At 36.2% G+C, this 17916-nt stretch overlaps 1 protein-coding gene across 2 annotated transcripts in view; it reads left to right on the top strand.

Moving 5' to 3' along the window:
* RASEF (RAS and EF-hand domain containing) overlaps window positions 1-16490 on the top strand; it is a 31155-nt gene extending 14665 nt beyond the window's left edge. The window contains exons 5-17 of one of the 2 annotated variants that reach the window (XM_086479954.1): window positions 230-307; window positions 757-872; window positions 1683-1751; window positions 2668-2752; window positions 4156-4247; window positions 7061-7295; window positions 8294-8431; window positions 8523-8670; window positions 9625-9706; window positions 10961-11075; window positions 11934-12053; window positions 13054-13130; window positions 16382-16490. In XM_086479954.1, coding sequence (XP_086336080.1) covers window positions 230-307; window positions 757-872; window positions 1683-1751; window positions 2668-2752; window positions 4156-4247; window positions 7061-7295; window positions 8294-8431; window positions 8523-8670; window positions 9625-9706; window positions 10961-11075; window positions 11934-12053; window positions 13054-13130; window positions 16382-16490 — 1464 coding nt within the window. Of the gene's footprint in view, window positions 1-229; window positions 308-756; window positions 873-1682; window positions 1752-2667; window positions 2753-4155; window positions 4248-7060; window positions 7296-8293; window positions 8432-8492; window positions 8671-9624; window positions 9707-10960; window positions 11076-11933; window positions 12054-13053; window positions 13131-16381 lie in introns of both variants that reach the window. The other variant, XM_086479953.1, reaches the window with a different exon arrangement.
* The last annotated feature ends 1426 nt before the right edge of the window (window positions 16491-17916 follow it).

The raw sequence follows: 17916 nt of genomic DNA, 5'->3' as shown, positions 1-17916 counted from the left end.
TGTGTAATTTACTGAAATATTTAGGAAAGGGACCAACTGTTAGCCAAATTTCGTATTTCGAAAGCCAGTGATTTTTGGAGTAATGCTGCTTACTTGCACATTTGGGAAAATTCTGGTTTTGAAAAACTTCAATAGCTGTAAAATAGGGGTTGTTTAATGTGATTTCTGTTAATTTTTATGTACTTTGAAGCAGAACAATCAATCACATGCATTTTTCTTATCGTTCTAGCTGGAGGAGCAATCCAAAAATGTAAGTCACAGGGAAGATGTGGTTGAGCTGAAAAAGAGAATACATGATATGTTGCTGGTAAGAGATGATTATCATTGACATATGAATTTAGCCTCTGCAATGTAGGGTTTTTTTTTTGGTGTGGGTTGTTGTTTTTTTTTTTTCCTTATATTTAGTACTGGTAAACTTTTAAAGTTGTTGATAAATATATGAGGATCTTTAACTTGGAAAAAACTCTGTTCTATATAAATGCATAACTTTCTAGGTATAACATTTAGGAGTGGTTTGAGATGATATAGTCTGCTTTTTGTATAACTGAAATGGAAAAATAAAAATTCAGTGGTTCTGGCATGCTAATTTACTGACTTTGTGTTGAGTTCTTTGATTTTCTTTTCTCTCTCTATGCTTAGATTTTCTAATGTTTCATTTTCTTTTAGTTTTGATGGTTTTTATTTTACCATTATAATGTGTGAAAATTTTGTGCAGGTGGCTATGACAGCTAACATCTAATATCTTCCTTTTTTAAGGAAAATCAGAAACTTAAGAAAGACCTTCTAGAAGCACAGACCAATATAGCTTTTCTACAGAGTGAATTAGATAGCTTGAAAAGCGAGTATGCAGATCAGACTTTGAACACTGAGAGGTAAGGTGGTTCTACATGATACTATTTTCACCAGGGGAAAAAAATCTGTTGTCTGATGTAGTTATTATGTATGCAGTTGCTAACTGTTATTTTCTGAATTTGCCATAAATGACAGGTAAACATTTGACACGATACAAATTATGCCATGACAACTATTCACATTTCTTTTCAGGTTTCCAAAAGAGCAAGTTCTGGATATGATGCAAACTCTCTTAATCTTGCAAGGAAGCCCGTTGATTTTACTGGGACCTTAGATAGAATTAAAAGTTAGAGCATCAGGCAATTTTTTTCCTCCATGGCTTGTACTTAGATGAATATCTGTATGAATATTAGGGAGAATAGTTTTGGAAGCCTCCCACATCAGTCTCAAACAGTTTTTTTCTGAAGTGTATGAAAGCTGCTTCTAGATACTCATTTAAAGGAGCGTGAATGACAGTTTCATTAGGTAGTTATCTTCAGATAACACAAATGTTACGTCAAAGGGAAAAGAGGCAGTCCATATGTTATTTTGTAGATCTTTTTTTTTCATTTACAGTCTTTGTTGAGATACAATGGCAGAGAACAGTGAAGTTACCAAGTGGTTTTACTTTGCATAAAACTGCTCTTAACATATTTCAGCAGAAATGTAAACATAGAAAAACTGTATTCAGAAATATTTTCAAATGGTATGTTTTTCTCACTATGTATTTATCACCTCTTATAAATGTTGACTATTGAGTTTTGTCTACTACCAAAAGCAATATTGTAAAAGTAAAAAGGATATCCTGTAATGTGTAATTTCTTGTGGGGTTTTGTTTGTTTGTTTTTCAGAGACCTAGAAATGATCCGAGAATATACTGAAGACAGAGATAATCTTGAAAGACAAATTGAAATACTTCAGTAAGTTCTTAGTATTTCAGGTTTTTGTCAACAGACTTTGTCCCAACATATTTGTGGGGTAAATGTTTTTGTATGCAAAAGACTGGGATGAGGTTTGGGAAAAAAATATGAACTAAAAATACTGAAATGGCCTCAATTCTCATAGTGTACTGTGCTGAACTCTCACAGAAGATACTGTGCTACTAACTCTCCTGTGTTACTGAGCCAGTAACTCTTCACTGTTTTTTCTTTCTTATCTTAGCCTCACTCGCTTCCATTTCTTTATGATAAGCTGAACGAGATTTGAGTCTGTCCATGCTATTATAAAAATTATTACTTGGCTCCTTTTTTTATTGACTTCACTTCTCCAGTAACTCCCTGTTTTATCATTATCTGGAAAGTACTAAATGCGTGCAGTATTATACAGGGAGTGCACAGATTTTTGCTTTAAGGAAGGTCACAATGAATACTTTTTGTGTCTTTAGTTAATTTCTTTATACTAAACATGTTCTTTCTTTCAAGCAGCTGAATCACATCTGTCCTTAGTTATCTCAACAATACTTGCAGGGTAGTCACTTTGTATTTAAGAAATGGCTGTACTGGTTTACTACTCTGTAGCTGGGTTTTTTTTTGTGGCTATTCCTAAGTGTCTTCCCCCCCGCCCCCGTCTCAGCTGACCACAGACCATGCTACAGAAGTGAAACAGGGTTTCCTAGGCTGCTATTGGAGGCTAAACCTCACAGTGCTTTTTTCACGTACAGTCACTTGTTTGAGTATATGATAACATGTTTCGAGTTCCACATTACTTTTACTTATCTAAAGAAAAACAAAAGGTTTTTTTAAATGTATCTTTGCAATTTTTCTTTGTGATAAGTTACATAATTTTTAATGCTTTCTTTACTGTACTCCTACAAGTTAAACTATGTTTCCTTGTTAGATCAGCTAACAGAAAGCTACATGACAGCAATGATGGTTTAAGAAGTGCACTTGAAAACAGTTTCAGCAAGTACAACAAATCATTGGTATGTATTTATAATTTTGTTATGTTGTACTGGAAAGTTTAAGAATTAAAACTCCAAATGCAAATGTGTTTGTGCTTCAGTGAGTACTCAGAAAATTGATTTCTAGTCCGTGAACTCACTCTCTGGGAATACACTTATGTAGCTGCATTTTGTTAGATTTTGCTTATGTTTCATGAAATGATGGAGTTTTTTTAGAGCACAACTACTTTCTGAGATACTTTGGAAAGCAGTGGTTGTTTTAGTATGCTATGGCCAAATATATCTGGTGAGGTGAATAAATCAGCGGTTTCTCTGGCATTAAAGGCAGTATGTTTGTATTGTGTATATGGGAGTGCCCTACCACTGAAAACACACATTTTCAGAAAACTGCTTTCTTTTGGTAGCGAGGTCTTAACCTAATTTTAACTTTTGTCCAGGCGAGTCACTGGGAAAATGAATAGCAAGGGCTGCTGATAATAGGAACCTCAGTCAGACCCTTTTGAGCTATCACAACTGTACAGGGATCTGTTGTAACAGATGTAACTTGGTGTCCTCCAAACCAGTGAAAGGAAGACTTGGAAGTTAACAAAAAATCTACTCTACGCTGCCATTTTGTAATATTGGGAAAACTGTTAAACTGCAAGCCCTTACATCATCAGGAAAGCAACTAACTGTTTTAGAAGGATGGAGCCAGAATGATGGGCCCACAGAGACAATACTGGCCAGGAAGGAGGAAAATGGGGGTCATTGCCTGTTTCTAGCACATCATACCAATGAACACGACTGCCTTTTGCTGATACAGGCTACCAGAGAATCACTGCAGATGCAGTAAGAGATACCATTTCCTTCTACTGTACGCTGAAACATGGGGGAGGCAGATTACAGAGACAGGGGAGACTGTTCCCAGTGAATAAACTTGTAGAGGGACAGCAGAGCATATGGAATACTCTATCATGTAATATCAATTGAGATCTCTCTTTCTTTCCATGATCTCACTCAAGAACCAGGAGGTATCTCTACTGAAGCTAGCTCAGCCAGTGACATTTTACTTTTCACTTTAGTAGTCAACATGCCATTTTTCTAAATACTACTTTTCAAGGTTTGGCATTTCAGAGTCTTCAGGTGTAGTCAATGAAATCATCCTCTTGGAATTTCTGCTGTCTTCTGTGGTTGAGTGTGGCTAGCAGGTTCAGTATTAAGGCAACAGTGGAGCCTAAATGCTTTATGTAATGGCTTTTGACTGGGGCTTTTGACACCCAGTCCTATATAAGCCTGTATAAAGCATGAGGTTTAATTAAAAACAAGTAATTGAATATATGTAAAATATACATTAATAATTTTGAGTGATGCACACTTTTAATGACAAATCTAGATGCTTACACTGTGTTCATCGAACTTATGCGTTTGTTATGTATCTGTCACAGCGGTTAGCAAACACCTCGCCGGGAGGTGCGGTTTCTAGAAGCAGTCCTAAATTTAATGGTGGACAGTCTCCTCTAAACCCACGGTATGACAGGTAAGCCAGGTTTGCTTTTATTATGTTTAAAAAGACTAGGGCATCATACTTGTCTTGGAAGAGCAAATAGAATAGTTCTGTCTGATTCAGAAGGAATGCGTGACCATAATATATGATCCAAAGTATACTGAAGTCAATAGGAATCTCTTCAATTACTTCAGAAAGCTCAGAAAAACTGTTTTCAGTGCAAATCATGAACTTACAGAGAGTTCGGACAGCCTCTTGTTTCGTCTTGGACTCTTTTGGTTCTAGTTTGATTCTCAATCTCCCCTCCTTGTCTCCAGAAACTCTAAAAATCCACCAAGGACCTCTGTTAGCTAGCTTACTCAGTACTTGGGAAACAGAACATTTTTGGTCGTGTCTTCAGCCTGTATGTCTGGTTTTTCCATGTAATAATTATTACAAAGGTATTTGGGCCTAATTCTTCAAAAGAATAAGCATCCTCATCTCACACTGACATGGAAGAGTAGTGAACGCACTTGGATATTAACGGGTTAAGAACCACAGAGAATGGTAAGTTAAATGCAAATATTGACTGGTCAAAGCTACTTTGGTTTTATACTTAGGATGCAGGTCATTCATCAGAGCTTCCTCAGATCATTGCAGAGACTCTTATTGAAGTCACTGGATATTGGATCCAACTTCGAGTGCTGTAGATCATGCTATGTTTTCAGCCTCTTTTTTTTTTTTTTTTTTTTTTCCAACAGCTGGAACTGCCAGTAAAAATGTGTGTCCTTACTCAATAGGTTGTTTTGCCTTATTCTTCTTTCAGTGGTATTTCAAACTCCAGAGAGATCCCTGTTAAGAGTTCTTAGCAATCTGTGTTTTACATTTTGCCAGAGAGATGAACACCTCTGGTAGGGATTAAGTTGTCTTCTGCTTCACACTAATAATATCCTCGTTACTCTTACTCTGCTGTCTCCATGTGAGATACGTTTGCTGGCTGTAAAGTTTTGCTTGTCATAAACTGATTCCTTCTAATGAGATTAAACCAATTCCCCTCTGTTGGAACCTCTGCAAATTTTGAGAGGCATCCACTATTAAATTGCATATTGCATTGAGTGATTTCCTGAAGGGATAATTAAAACGGTTCTGGAGGCTTAGTGATGTTCTTCTCTGTGAATATTTATTAGTACCTGCCACATGGTGCAATCCTTGCATTCCCACAAAAATGAGAAAGCAAGCTACTTTAGAAGCAAGTTTGTGTGTTAGGAATAAAACTTACTTTTAATGGGTGTGACTTAGTATTATTGGAAGACAGAAAGAAATGAATGTCCCAAAACCTGTTCATTTTCAGTACTTCATCTGTCTGCTGACATCAGATCAGCTTTAAGAGATACTGATTTGCATTCTCACATGTTTTAAGCAAATTACATTAGTAGATATACTTTCCTTTTTTTTTAGCTGTATCATACATCTTAGTCTAACTTGCTTTAAGCACGTATGAAATTCCCAGCATTGAATTCGTGCTTCAGTGAGGCTGAAAATTGACTACTAAAGACCTTTATTTCAGGAAATGCCTGACAAGCTTAACTTTGTTCTAGCATGCATTCTTCCTCTATATTTCAGTGATTTGGTATAGGCTAGTAGCTGCATGAATACAAATAGCATGGATGCTGTGATATTCCACAGCAAAGATCACGCTCATTCATGGGATTATTCATTAGCCTGAAAGGATGTAAATTACATGGTTCTGGATGTTGTTGCTTGGGACCACAATGCCTCTGTCACCCCTGTTTGGCTGCTTGCAGGGAGGAATTACATTCAGCTTGGCAACAGCTTCATAATTTGGTGATTCTCCCCAGCGTACTCTTCTATGGTGTGCCATTGCACTGGGAGCTCCCAGCCCCTCTGGCAGCAAACTATCGTTACAAGGATTGATGCTGACCTTGTGTGTTCTAGCAGTTTAGTGCTTCACATCCATTCCCAGTAGCACAGAGCCAAACTGGTTCTTTCCTCTCCGCTGTGACTTGGAGACCTCTTCTACCTCACTTTAGTTTGTACCTCTCCCTGTCTTGCTGCAGGAGCAGGGTAATGATTGTAGCCACAGTAAACTTTTTTAAAAAGGTTGATTCTTTTGAGATTCTTTGTATTGATTTTTTTTCTCTCATTTCATTTACATAAATAACTTTTTTTCCTGTAAGCCATACTGCATAAGTCATTGCTGCATCCATTTAAGTATTTTTATATACTACAGCTTCCAGAATGGAAAAAAAAAAAAAAGGCCTTTGAAGGAAGGGGGAGAGGAAAAAAAGGACTTTTGTGTAGAACCTTACATTTTGTGTAGCCTACCAAACTCGAAGAAAACATGTTTTTTCCACCATTACTGATCTCCTGAACTCTGTTACCACCTTTTCTATATTTATAGCTGTTACTTATTGGCCTGTGTGCCTCTGTGAACAAATGCATTCATGTAGATTAGATACAGTATTTCAAAGTCATTTATGTGTCTTAGAATAGACCAAAATTAGCTAAACCATCAGCTGTCATTTTCTGCCTTTGGTATCTTCATAGTACATAATTTTCTGAATGTTGCTTAAAGAATTATTTTTTTCTGTGTATGAATAAATAGACATTCTTACTGACACTTGGGAAGTCATCATCAATAACATAGGTTATATAATTTAATCTGAGCATTCTAAGAGATGTGATTGAAAAAGAAATTATTTAGAAAGGCAAAATAGGCATTGACGTATGTCTTAAACTGTATAGTTAGCATTTCTAAGTATTGGCTCTTCCAGAATGGCTCAGATTTTGCTGGAATAAATAATTGTGGAATAATTTTTTATTCCCTTCCAATATTTTCATATTAGATCATCTCATTCTTCTTGTGTGGATGAAGATTATGATTCTTTAGCCCTTTGTGATCCTATGCAAAGAATAAACTGTGAAGTTGACAGCTTACCTGAGAGCTGCTTTGACAGTGGTTTGTCTACCTTGAGAGATTCAAATGAGTATGATTCAGAAGTGGAATACAGGCATCTAAGGATTGTTCAAAGGTCACAGTGTATGCAAGAAAGCTTTGGTGGTGATGCTTCTGATACAGATGTAAGTGCCAGACTTACTTCTTCTCTGACAAAGACCTTTGGTGGGAGACAAAATTAGTTTCTTTTTTTTTTTTTTCAAAATGAAATGGATCTTTGCCCATGGGCCAGTTAGAACTAAGTATTTGGATTATATGCATAGACAGGATTAGTGATGATTTTTTAGAGAACGCATAAATAGTTACTTCTCTTTGAAATAAAATGTTTGACAGTTTTTGAGGTAATAACTTCATTTTTGAAGTACACGTGCTTTTTGAAGGTTTTTAGAGCGTGCAGACAGAAGCCCATTTTCTAATGACTAAAAAGCAGATACTATAGAAGTAAAATAAGTTTCCATTCATCCTCTTACTATGTTGTGGCAATGAATGGAAAAATCACATATGTGAGAAAGAATAGCGTTAGTGTATACATTGACTTACGCAGTAAGTCTCAGAGAATTAGAAATGTAGTGTCTGTTTTATTGTTGTTAAAATGGAGAGCTTTACTGATGACAACCTAGCAAGACTAGTATCAAGCAAAGCAGAACAGGTTTTTTTTAGAGTAGATAGAACCTTTACTGTGCATTTAGTTGAAAATGCTATATGAATAGTGCTGATTGCAGCTGTTCTGTATTTAATTTAGCTTGAGTAGTAGTAGTATAGAGACTAATGTCTTGTAGAGAAATTATTTTTTGTAAAATAAGCTTTGAAATAAAGTGTTTGTTTATTGTGGTTATTTTTTAAGCTGAAATTTTCCATATAGAAATGAATTTGATTTATCTGGAAACCATACTGAAAACTTTTATGCCAAACAGCAAACATATTCAAGGACCAAACGTAAGCTACAGTAAATAGCAAATGTGAATAAGAACAGGTATTTTGACTAGAATTGCACAGCACTATTTGGTCATTTATCTCTGTTTAATCCAAACTGTTAATATAAATGTTTTAGTCAGTTTTAGCTGTACCTTTCTAAACATGTATGTTTTCTCGCTGGAGCTAACACACTAGCTTGTGCTTTCAGGTTCCAGAGATCAGGGATGAAGAAGCATACAATCCTGATAACAGCAGTACAGTATTAGACTGGAAGCCCTCCCAACCAGTAAGTCGAAGCAGCTCAATTGCTACAACAAGGAAATACATATCTGCTCTCACCCCTCAGGTAACCAGTTCTTTAGGGAAAAAAAAGGAAGTATTTGATATACAGAATATTTTTATATGAGTTGAAACTGAGGATTTCTTTTTATTTTCAGTCAGATGCAACTGAATGCACTCCAAAATATCCCAGTTCAGAGAAGGCTTACAAGATTGTTCTTGCTGGAGACGCAGCAGTGGGAAAATCCAGTTTCCTTACAAGACTTTGCAAGAATGAATTTCGGGGAAATACCAGTGCAACCCTGGGTATAGCTGTTTTCTTCTTAAAATTGGACTAAAGTGAATTTCATTGCTGTTCTGCAGAAGTGGGTGAAAAGATTACCCTGTGTGATTGCTTGCCAGGGTTTGCTGAATATACCCATGCAGTTTCTTAGGCTGTGAGATATAATTGAGTACTAAAGCTTAGAAGTGCCTAACTGCTGTTTTGGGTGGCTAATAGGGTACTGCTCTAATTAAGTTTGGCTTTGCAAAGCGCAAAGCCTGTTCCTGAACGACACAAAGCACCAGAAAAGGCAGTTTCAATGTAATGAACTTAGAATGTGTGTACGATCCTTTTTGCTTTTTTCATTGCTTTCTTGTCTTCTCAGCTCTTTCCTTTTTCCTTGGTATTTCATGGTATCCTTTGATGTCTTTCATAGTATTTTTTGTCTCCATTTCTTCAAAGTGTTACTGAAGCTTTGGTTTAAATGCAGCTGGAGGGATTTCTGACTTGTGTATATTATTACAGCTTCAGCTAACAAACTTGTCTTACTGAATTTTTGTCTTCCAGTCAAATCATAGTTATATATTTGTTTTATTGCCTCTGAGTTGGGATTTTGGATCTAATCTATCTTTTTCCTCTGTGGCATTTGAAATAAAGTCTGTGTTATAAAAAATTTTCTCTTCTTCTGTAAAATGGTTTAGCAAAATAAAGCAAGGAGAGAGCTTCTTGTTTGCTTGTCATAATACCAAATTTGTATCAATGCTTCTGGGAAAATGTGTGGGTAAAATATTTCTTTAAATGTTTTTTCTAAAGACAAATTAAATATGTCCAGGGGATTATTGCAGTTCAAGGCTATGCGAATGACTGAAATCTCATAATTTATTGAAGTAGATGGATTTTGAAATAACTGTTGCATATGGCACATAACTTTCTGTTTTATGTGGGTTTTTTAAAGTTATTGTTTTTTTTTATTAGACTGTACACATTATTCTTTTCAGGTGTGGATTTTCAAATGAAAAGACTAATTGTTGACGGAGAACCTACAGTGCTACAACTGTGGGACACAGCTGGGCAGGAGAGGTTAGTGATCTCTGCACTTACCTAGTTTCAATTGGTTTGTTTCTAAAAGGCATTTGAGTTTTTTCATGTAGATGAAAAAAAAATCCACTCAATATTGTACGTCCCTATAGTAAGTCAGTATGGCCTTATGTAAGTGTCTATAAACAGATGTGATTTTGCTCTGCTACCCAAGACAGGTAGAATATTTATTTGTTAGCTTTGGTGATGCCTGAGGTAGTCTTTTCTCTCTGCAGAGAAAAATAGTTGAGGTTCACCCAGCATTAATTAATTAAAACTGTGTGTCCTTCTCTTGCAATACAAAAAAAGGTGGAGTAGATGTACATTGTTTCTTCCATTTTTAGTCCTTTCTTTGTCCTTACCGACCTGTATTTCTGACCAGGCTTTACCTTAGAGATTTGCTTCCCTTCACCCTCCTCTCCTTTCCTTGAAAGTCCTGATCCTGATTTGCATTGTATTTAGTGTATGAAAGCTTCTTCCCAAAGACTTTAGAAAGACATTGCTGAATGTATATCCACGGTTCTTCAAACTGTTGTGTAGTTTCCTCAAAATCCTGTGACATCCTTACTTGAGAGCCATTACTTCCTCCCTTACTGCTTTTGGGGTTTATTAAGAGGATAATCTTTGGAAGTCAGTTTAATCTGTTCACTGACAAGATTTGTGTTGAGCTGTATGTGTTTACTTTTGCCTGAATGAGTGCTTATGTGAAGTAGGTAGTCAGAGGCCCAATCATTCTCCTCCCACATAATAAATTTGTGTTGAATATTTCAATATATAATGTAAATACCTAGTTGCTGTACTTGGTTGTTAAGGAGATTGTGTTATGTTAATAACAAAGGTTACTGTAACTGATTAATGAATTCTTAGAATAAGTTTATTGGTTGCATATTTTTTCAAATAGAAATAGCAGAGTAACCCACTCAATTTATGAAGTTATATGTAAGTAAAAAAAGCCTTGCCACCTAATCAAAAGTCCAGTGTGAAGCAGATTATTTGTAATAGATACAGTGGCAATTGTTTCGATACAAAAATTGATTGATATTTAGGACAGAATCTTGTGGATCCTTATGGAGCATTTGTAGACCTGCATCAGCAGTTTTCAAGAACTACTTACAAAAGAAGCTATGAGAAAATTCATCTTGTAATGTGGAGAGAATCACTCAGTAGTGCAATAAAGTAATGCTGTGTTCTTAATGATGTTAAATGGAATTATTTTTTGATAATATGGCCTTATGCAAATCTTTTTTTTTCTGAAAGATTCCGAAGTATTGCCAAATCGTACTTCAGAAGAGCAGATGGTGTCTTACTGCTATATGATGTAACGTGTGAAAAAAGCTTTCTTAATGTGCGAGAATGGGTGGATATGATCGAGGTAAGACCCTTAAGTGTGTACAACTTACAAACTATATTTTACTGCATTGTTAACCTTATTAATTGTAAAATTTGAATATCTATATATTGGAATTATCCAAACTGCAGTCTCTCATAGAAGTAAAAGCTACTTGGACGTCCTAAATGTATCCTGACGTATTTGGTAGTATTAAAACTGATACATCATTTTGTATAAAAGGGTATCGTGTAATCACACTCTCCCCATTCACTTCCTTTTGAAATTATCATGAGAGGCCATTTCAGACACCCTTTTGAGGATGGTTTGAGTATTCCTTGGAGTCTTTGCATTTTAAACCAATATGTTAGATTCTGTAAATTACCTGTAGTTCAAGTGAAATTTTTGGTATTTCTTTCTACTATTATGTCATGTTTGTTTATTTGAATACAAATCTGCATTTAATCAAAAATGTTTTTAGCTTGTACTAGAGGTGTTTAATAGAAGGGAAAGTGAGAAGCAAAATCTTTAATTGAAGTCATTGAATTAAAGCCTTTTCTTTTAATCATGATATTGAAGTTGGTTACTTTCCTCATAGTAATTTTGTTGTACAGCATTTGGATGCAGTAACCGTTTCCATTAGATTAACTGAACACATGAAATTCCTTGTTGGGAAACAGGGCTTAAGGGAATGGAAACACATCTTTGCAGGCTGATGTTTAAACTGGCTGCTTGTCGACTAGTTCATGAAAAGTTCTCAGCATAACTTTTGTAATTTGTCATTTTCTGTGATACTGCACAGGACTATTATTTTGGGAAGGAAATCAGTATGACATGATGATGCTAGTTACCTTTTTGTATTCTGAGTGTTCTAGCAAGAAATAAATAAAATCTCTTTTACAGGATGCAACTTATGAGAATATTCCAATTATGATGGTGGGAAACAAAGCAGATCTCCGTCAAGCTGTTACAGAACAAGGGCAAAAATGTGTGCCTATAAGCTATGGAGAAAAGCTGGCTATGGTAAGGTCCAAGTCTACCTCTTTAGTGTAAAATGATCTTAAGAATTTTAATCTGAAAACAGTGTGAGAAACTAGTAAACAAAAGTAATTTTTTGGTCATTTGCTCAAATCTAGTAGTTAGAATTCATGGATACTTTTCATGAAAACTATCCTATTTTGATGGTGTTTGCTGGGCTAAACCACATCTCACTGTCCACTGAGATGAAGTTCATTATTGGCTGAGATAGTATTCTCAGTCTTTATGGTGAAAAAATAGATGGACTAGGAGACTTGAATTTTTCTGCTGCCAAAGAGATATTTGCCAGTGCAAATACAAAGCACACTAGTGAGCGTATGTGACTTTTCACCTGGCTTGTGTCTGTCCAACTTTTGACTGGAATATTTTAATCTTGAAGACACTATCTTGTATTCCTGCCACATCTGCAGAGAGAAAGAAGCAACTCTTTGCTATGAATAGGAGTGCAAACAAATTTTTTGTATATATTTGTATGGGGGATAAGGGATGCATATGTCCTCTGTTTTTCAGAAAAAAACGTAGGATCTTTACAGTCTTGAGTTGCTGAGTGCTTGTGCAATTGAGCAATTATACTGGGGCAGATATCATGTCCGTTACTTATGGAATGATATTTCTGGTTAACCTAGAATACCAGATACTGTAGTGTATGAGTAGTTAACAAGCTAGATTCAGTAACCTGTCCTAGCAACTCTTCCTATTTTGCACTCTTATGGACTGGAAGATTGAGTTTGGACGTTAAGCCTATGATGTGTTTTTAATTCAGTTTGTTAATTCAGAATATACTGAATATAAAACAGGAATTACTATTTTTTTCACAGTACTAAAGTGAATGTATTGGAGAATGAGGAGTACCAGAAATCATCCTTTATTTAAATGTGCGTCATCTTTCTCTATGTTGTTCAGGAGACCATTTATAATTGAAAATACATATTCACATGGGAACCATTTCAGATTAGTTGGCTTAACATTTTACTTTTACTCACAGACTTACAATGCGCTATTCTGTGAAACAAGTGCTAAAGATGGATCTAATATTGTAGAAGCAGTTCTTCATCTTGCTCGGTAAGTAGCCATGTTTCTATTTTTGAATAAACATATTGGAGTATACTTTTTAAAAAAGACATTCTATGTGAATGTACTTGCAAAGATACACATGTACATTTAAAATTGTACTAACATCAAATTCAACAAATAAATTTAAAAAAGGATGCCACGTTAATGAAAGACAGGATTTATTTTCAGTTTAATCAAGTAACATTTTTGCTTGCAAATGTTACAAAGCTGTCTCAATAATTAGTATTTAAATTGGAACTCACAATTTTAAAACCTGTTTGGTGAATGAGTTACATTTTTTAATTCTTTCTTAAATTAATTTCAAATGCATATAATTCTGTGTACAATTAATTCTTAATTCTTTCAGATATATTGGTATAGATTCAGTTTTATTAATAACTGTTCTAATCCCACATATTTTCTTTGATGTCCTTTTCTCTAAATTATTTAAAAGATAGGAATTCTGATTATATCCATTTATCAACGTCGTATTTCTGTGATAATGTATGAGCCAAACATTACACTTCTACTACCTTTCCAAACCCATTCTTGGTTACAATATAATTTTGAAGGGCTGCCGGTATGTAATGAATCCTCAGCCTCTGATTTTTCAGTTTACTACCCAGAGCTCAAGGCCAGAATTACAAACCATATTCATGTAATTTTGCAGCAGGCTAATGTAATCATAAAACTTCTTGACATTTGGTCGGTATTTGCTTATTCGTTGTTAAAATACTACTGATTTAACATGGCCTGAGTACAAAATACTGACTTTCTAGAGAGGATCATTGCTTCTTCACATGGAACTCACAAGAGTATCTGTATTTCCAGGAAAATGCATTCGTCAGAGATGCAGCAAGAACGTAGGCATTTATTTGTCTGTCAGTGTTCATGGGAAGTTAATTGCTCATTTGCTGAATGACTTATTTCCAAGAACCTGGTCATGAATGCAGTGGTGGATTATGAAATTAGAGAACATATACAGCACAGTTGTATAAGATTAATCACATTTGGAAAATTATCTCTAATGTTTAAATGTGATGACTTTGTTTAAACACTTTCAAGGATAAAAAAATTTTTTGGCAGCTGGAGCCTCTCCTTTCTCTCCTTTGAGAATCTCAAAAAAAAAAAAAAAAAAAAAAAAAAAAAAAGGTGGGGGGGGACTTTTCTTCACAAGGTTCATTGTTCCTCAAATGGTCTAGACATTACCCAGAACCTAGGTCTGGAATGGTTGGCTGCGATTTTTTTACTCAAGTCTCAGAAATTTGTATTCTTTGAAAGAAGCATTTAATTTTGAAATAAACATTTCTAAATTAACATTTCATTATTGTTATGTCGAATACTACAGTGTTCTGAGAGGAACTTCATTTATTTATTCTACTAACATAAGGAGAATTACAATTATTTTTATATATATATATATATACATGTAAGAAATTTTAGAGCTGGCTTTTGGCATTCTGGGGGACCCATGGTGAGAATACAGATCAATAATCATTTATACATAGACAACTTTGAAGTCTGCATTTATAATAAAACATCCAACAATGGGAGTTTTTTCTGTGAGGATACATTTATACTTGAAATTGCAGTTATTTAGTTTTACACTTTTGACTATGAATGTATTCTGTTTCTATGGTTATATACTGAAGCAAACAAATAAAAATTATCAAAAGAAAAGAAATGGGAAAACAGAACATTGTGAAGTTATTAGATTTCAGAAAGTATTACGGTTCTGTCACTAACTATGATTTGTGTAGAAATACCGATAGAATTCCCAGATTGGAAACGTATAGAATCATAGAATCATTAGCTTGGAATAGACCTCTGAGATCATCAAGTCCAACCGATGACCGCTTAACCATGCCCACTAAACCATGTCCCAAAGTGCCATATCTACATGTTTTTTTGAACACCTCCAGGGAAGGTGACTCCACCACTTCCTTGGGCAGCCTGTTCCAATGTTTGACCACTCGTTCAGTAAAGTTGTTTTTTCTAATGTCCAATCTAAACTTCCCCTGATGCAACTCGAGGCCATTTCCACTTGTTCTATCGCTTGTTACTTGGGAGAAGAGGCTGACCCCCACCTCACTACAGCCTCCTTTCAGGTAGTTGTAGAGAGCTTTAAGGTCTCCCCTCAGCCTCCTCTTCTCTGGGCTAAACAGCCCCAGTTCCCTCAGGTACTCCTCACAAGACCTATTCTCCAGACCCTTCACCGGCTTCGCTGCCCTTCTCTGGACACACTGCAGCACCTCGGTGTCTTTCTTGTAGTGAGGGGCCCAGAATTTGAGGTGCGGCCTCACCAGTGCCCAGTACAGGGGCACGATCACTCCCCTACTCCTGCTGGCCACACCGTTCCTGATACAAGCCAGGATGCTGTTGGCCTTCTTGGCCACCTGGGCACACTGCTAGCTCATGTTCAGCCAGCTTTCAACCAGCACTCCCAGGGCCTTTTCTGCTGGGCAGCTTTCCAGCCACTCACCCCCAAGCCTGTAGCGCTGCATGGGGTTGTTGTGACCCAAGTGCAGGACCCGGCACTTGGCCTTGTTGCACCTCATAGCGTTGGCCTCAGCACATTGTTCTGGCCTGTGCAGGTCCCTCTGCAGAGCCTTCCTGCCCTTGAGCAGATCAACACTCCCACCCAATTTAGTGTCATTTGCAAACTTACTGAGGGAGCACTCAGTCCCCTCATCTAGGTTGTTGATAAAGATGATAAACAAGACTGAACCCAATGTTGAGTCCTGGGGATCACCACTTGTGACTGGCTGCTGGCTGGATTTAACTCTGTTCACCACCACTCTCTGTGCTCGTCCATCCAGACAGTTTTTTTTTTACCCAGCTTACAGCGCACCTCTCTAGGCCATAAACTGCCTGATTTCCTAGGAGAATGCTGTGGGAGATGGTGTCAGAGGCTTTGCTGAAGTCCAGGCAGATGACATCCACAGCCTTCCCCTCATCCACTAGGCAGGTCACCTGGTCATAGGAGGAGATCAGGTTTGTCAAACCTTTCATGAACCCATGCTGGCTGGCCCTGAGTCCCAGGTTGTCCTGCACTTGCCATGTCAGCGCCCTCAAAATGAATCGCTTCAAAGACACGTTATGAGTCCTATTGATTCTGTGCAGTAAAAGCCATAGTTGTAACCACACCATAGATGATGATGAGCTCCGTAAAATATACTGGGAGAAGCGGAACAGTGAATGTGAATAGAAATATATTAATTGAGTGCATCTTTTTGTTTCTTTGTTTGACTTTTTTACAGCGAAGTGCGAAAACGAAGTGATGATCAAGATGATACGCGATCAGTAACCAGCCTGGCTGGGACACCTGTCAAAAAATCGGCACTCATGAAAAACTGTTGCAATGTTTAAGTGACAGATACTTTTCCTGACCAAAATGACTTGTATATTTAAAAAAAAAAAAAAAATGAAGGATTTCAGTAATGTGTTCTTTTTATTGTGGATTTATACATTTGTGTATTTAGAAATTGCACATCATGTTAAAATCCAGACTTTACTTTCTACTCATTCATACTTATGCACTTGCTTTGCTCCATAGGCTCTGGTTTCGCTTTTCTTAAGAAAGATAAGTCAATGAAGTGAGCTCAGGATCAATGCTACAGTAGTCACTGCATACAATATTGTAATACATTTTATCATCTTTAACAGCTTGTTTCTTTATGTGCTCAGTATTTCTTACATACAGAACATGATAATATATATTATTTATAGGGAAAGAAAAAAGAACAGCTTCAATTAGTTTAATTTCTTTTTGATCATGTCTGCTTATCTAGATTTTTGAAGGCCTTAAGTTATATGTTGGTTAAACTTTCCCAAGAAAACCCCAAACGATTAAAAGGTTGCCTAGATAGTAATAAGTTCAGGGCATGAAGCAGAATGGTCTCTGTCAGGAGAAGAGTGTGGCAAGTGTATGGGGTTCTGGTGTAATTTTGCAAAAGTTAGTGAGTTAGAATTTATTTAATTTTGGGAGCTGGGGTTTGATGAGAACTGAGAAGTAGATTTTACATCTGATCCTGCACAGCTCAGAAGTGAAAGGAACACTTGCATGGACGATTACTGTTAAAAATTCCAGGGAGAGTGTAATACCTGTGATGGGTAGGATTACTGCGATGAATTAATGATCCAATACCTGCCTGTTTGTTTAGACTAGATCATTATTAGTATTACAGAGAGATATGAGTTGTAATTTTTCTCTTGTTTTTCAAATGTCTTCCATTCAGACACTGTTTGAGGGATTGTAATAGTACAGAGGAGTCTGGTTTAATGGATATTCTTTGTGCATTTTTGAAGTTTCAAAGCTGCAGGTGAAGGAACTGCTGTACATGCACAAACATCTATATAAACTGTTCATTAAAAAAAGTCCCTGAAATGAACAGCAACCACTTACCTTAATGAGAATTACTTAGCCTGATTTTGGGAAAATTCTGAGAAACTCGGCATGGTAGCTTTAGGTATTAGCATCTCTAAAAACTGGGTTACTATTGCTTATAATAGTTCTCAGCAGTCTTATAGTGTAGTAAAAGTTGTAGATATTTTTACACTTAACAATCGTGATCCAATTCTTCTCGGCTTTCACTAATTTTGATCGGAATGGAATAGGGCCTCTTTAGAGCAGGATTGGGCCATTGATAATTTGTGTACTTTATTTCATTTCTTTTAATGACCAAAATATCCGTTGTGTTATTTGGCCAAATTATGTAAACTGAATCCTTTTTTTTAAGGTCTGTAATTTTTATGTGTCGTATAAAGCAACTTTAATTTGAAACAGTGTTGTTTT

The sequence above is a fragment of the Leptosomus discolor genome, chromosome Z (genome assembly GCF_034619465.1).
Source record: "Leptosomus discolor isolate bLepDis1 chromosome Z, bLepDis1.hap2, whole genome shotgun sequence".
Lineage (NCBI taxonomy): Eukaryota > Metazoa > Chordata > Aves > Leptosomiformes > Leptosomidae > Leptosomus > Leptosomus discolor.
The sequence above is the reverse complement of the archived record's forward strand: the minus strand, read 5'-3'. Positions and strand labels throughout refer to the sequence as shown.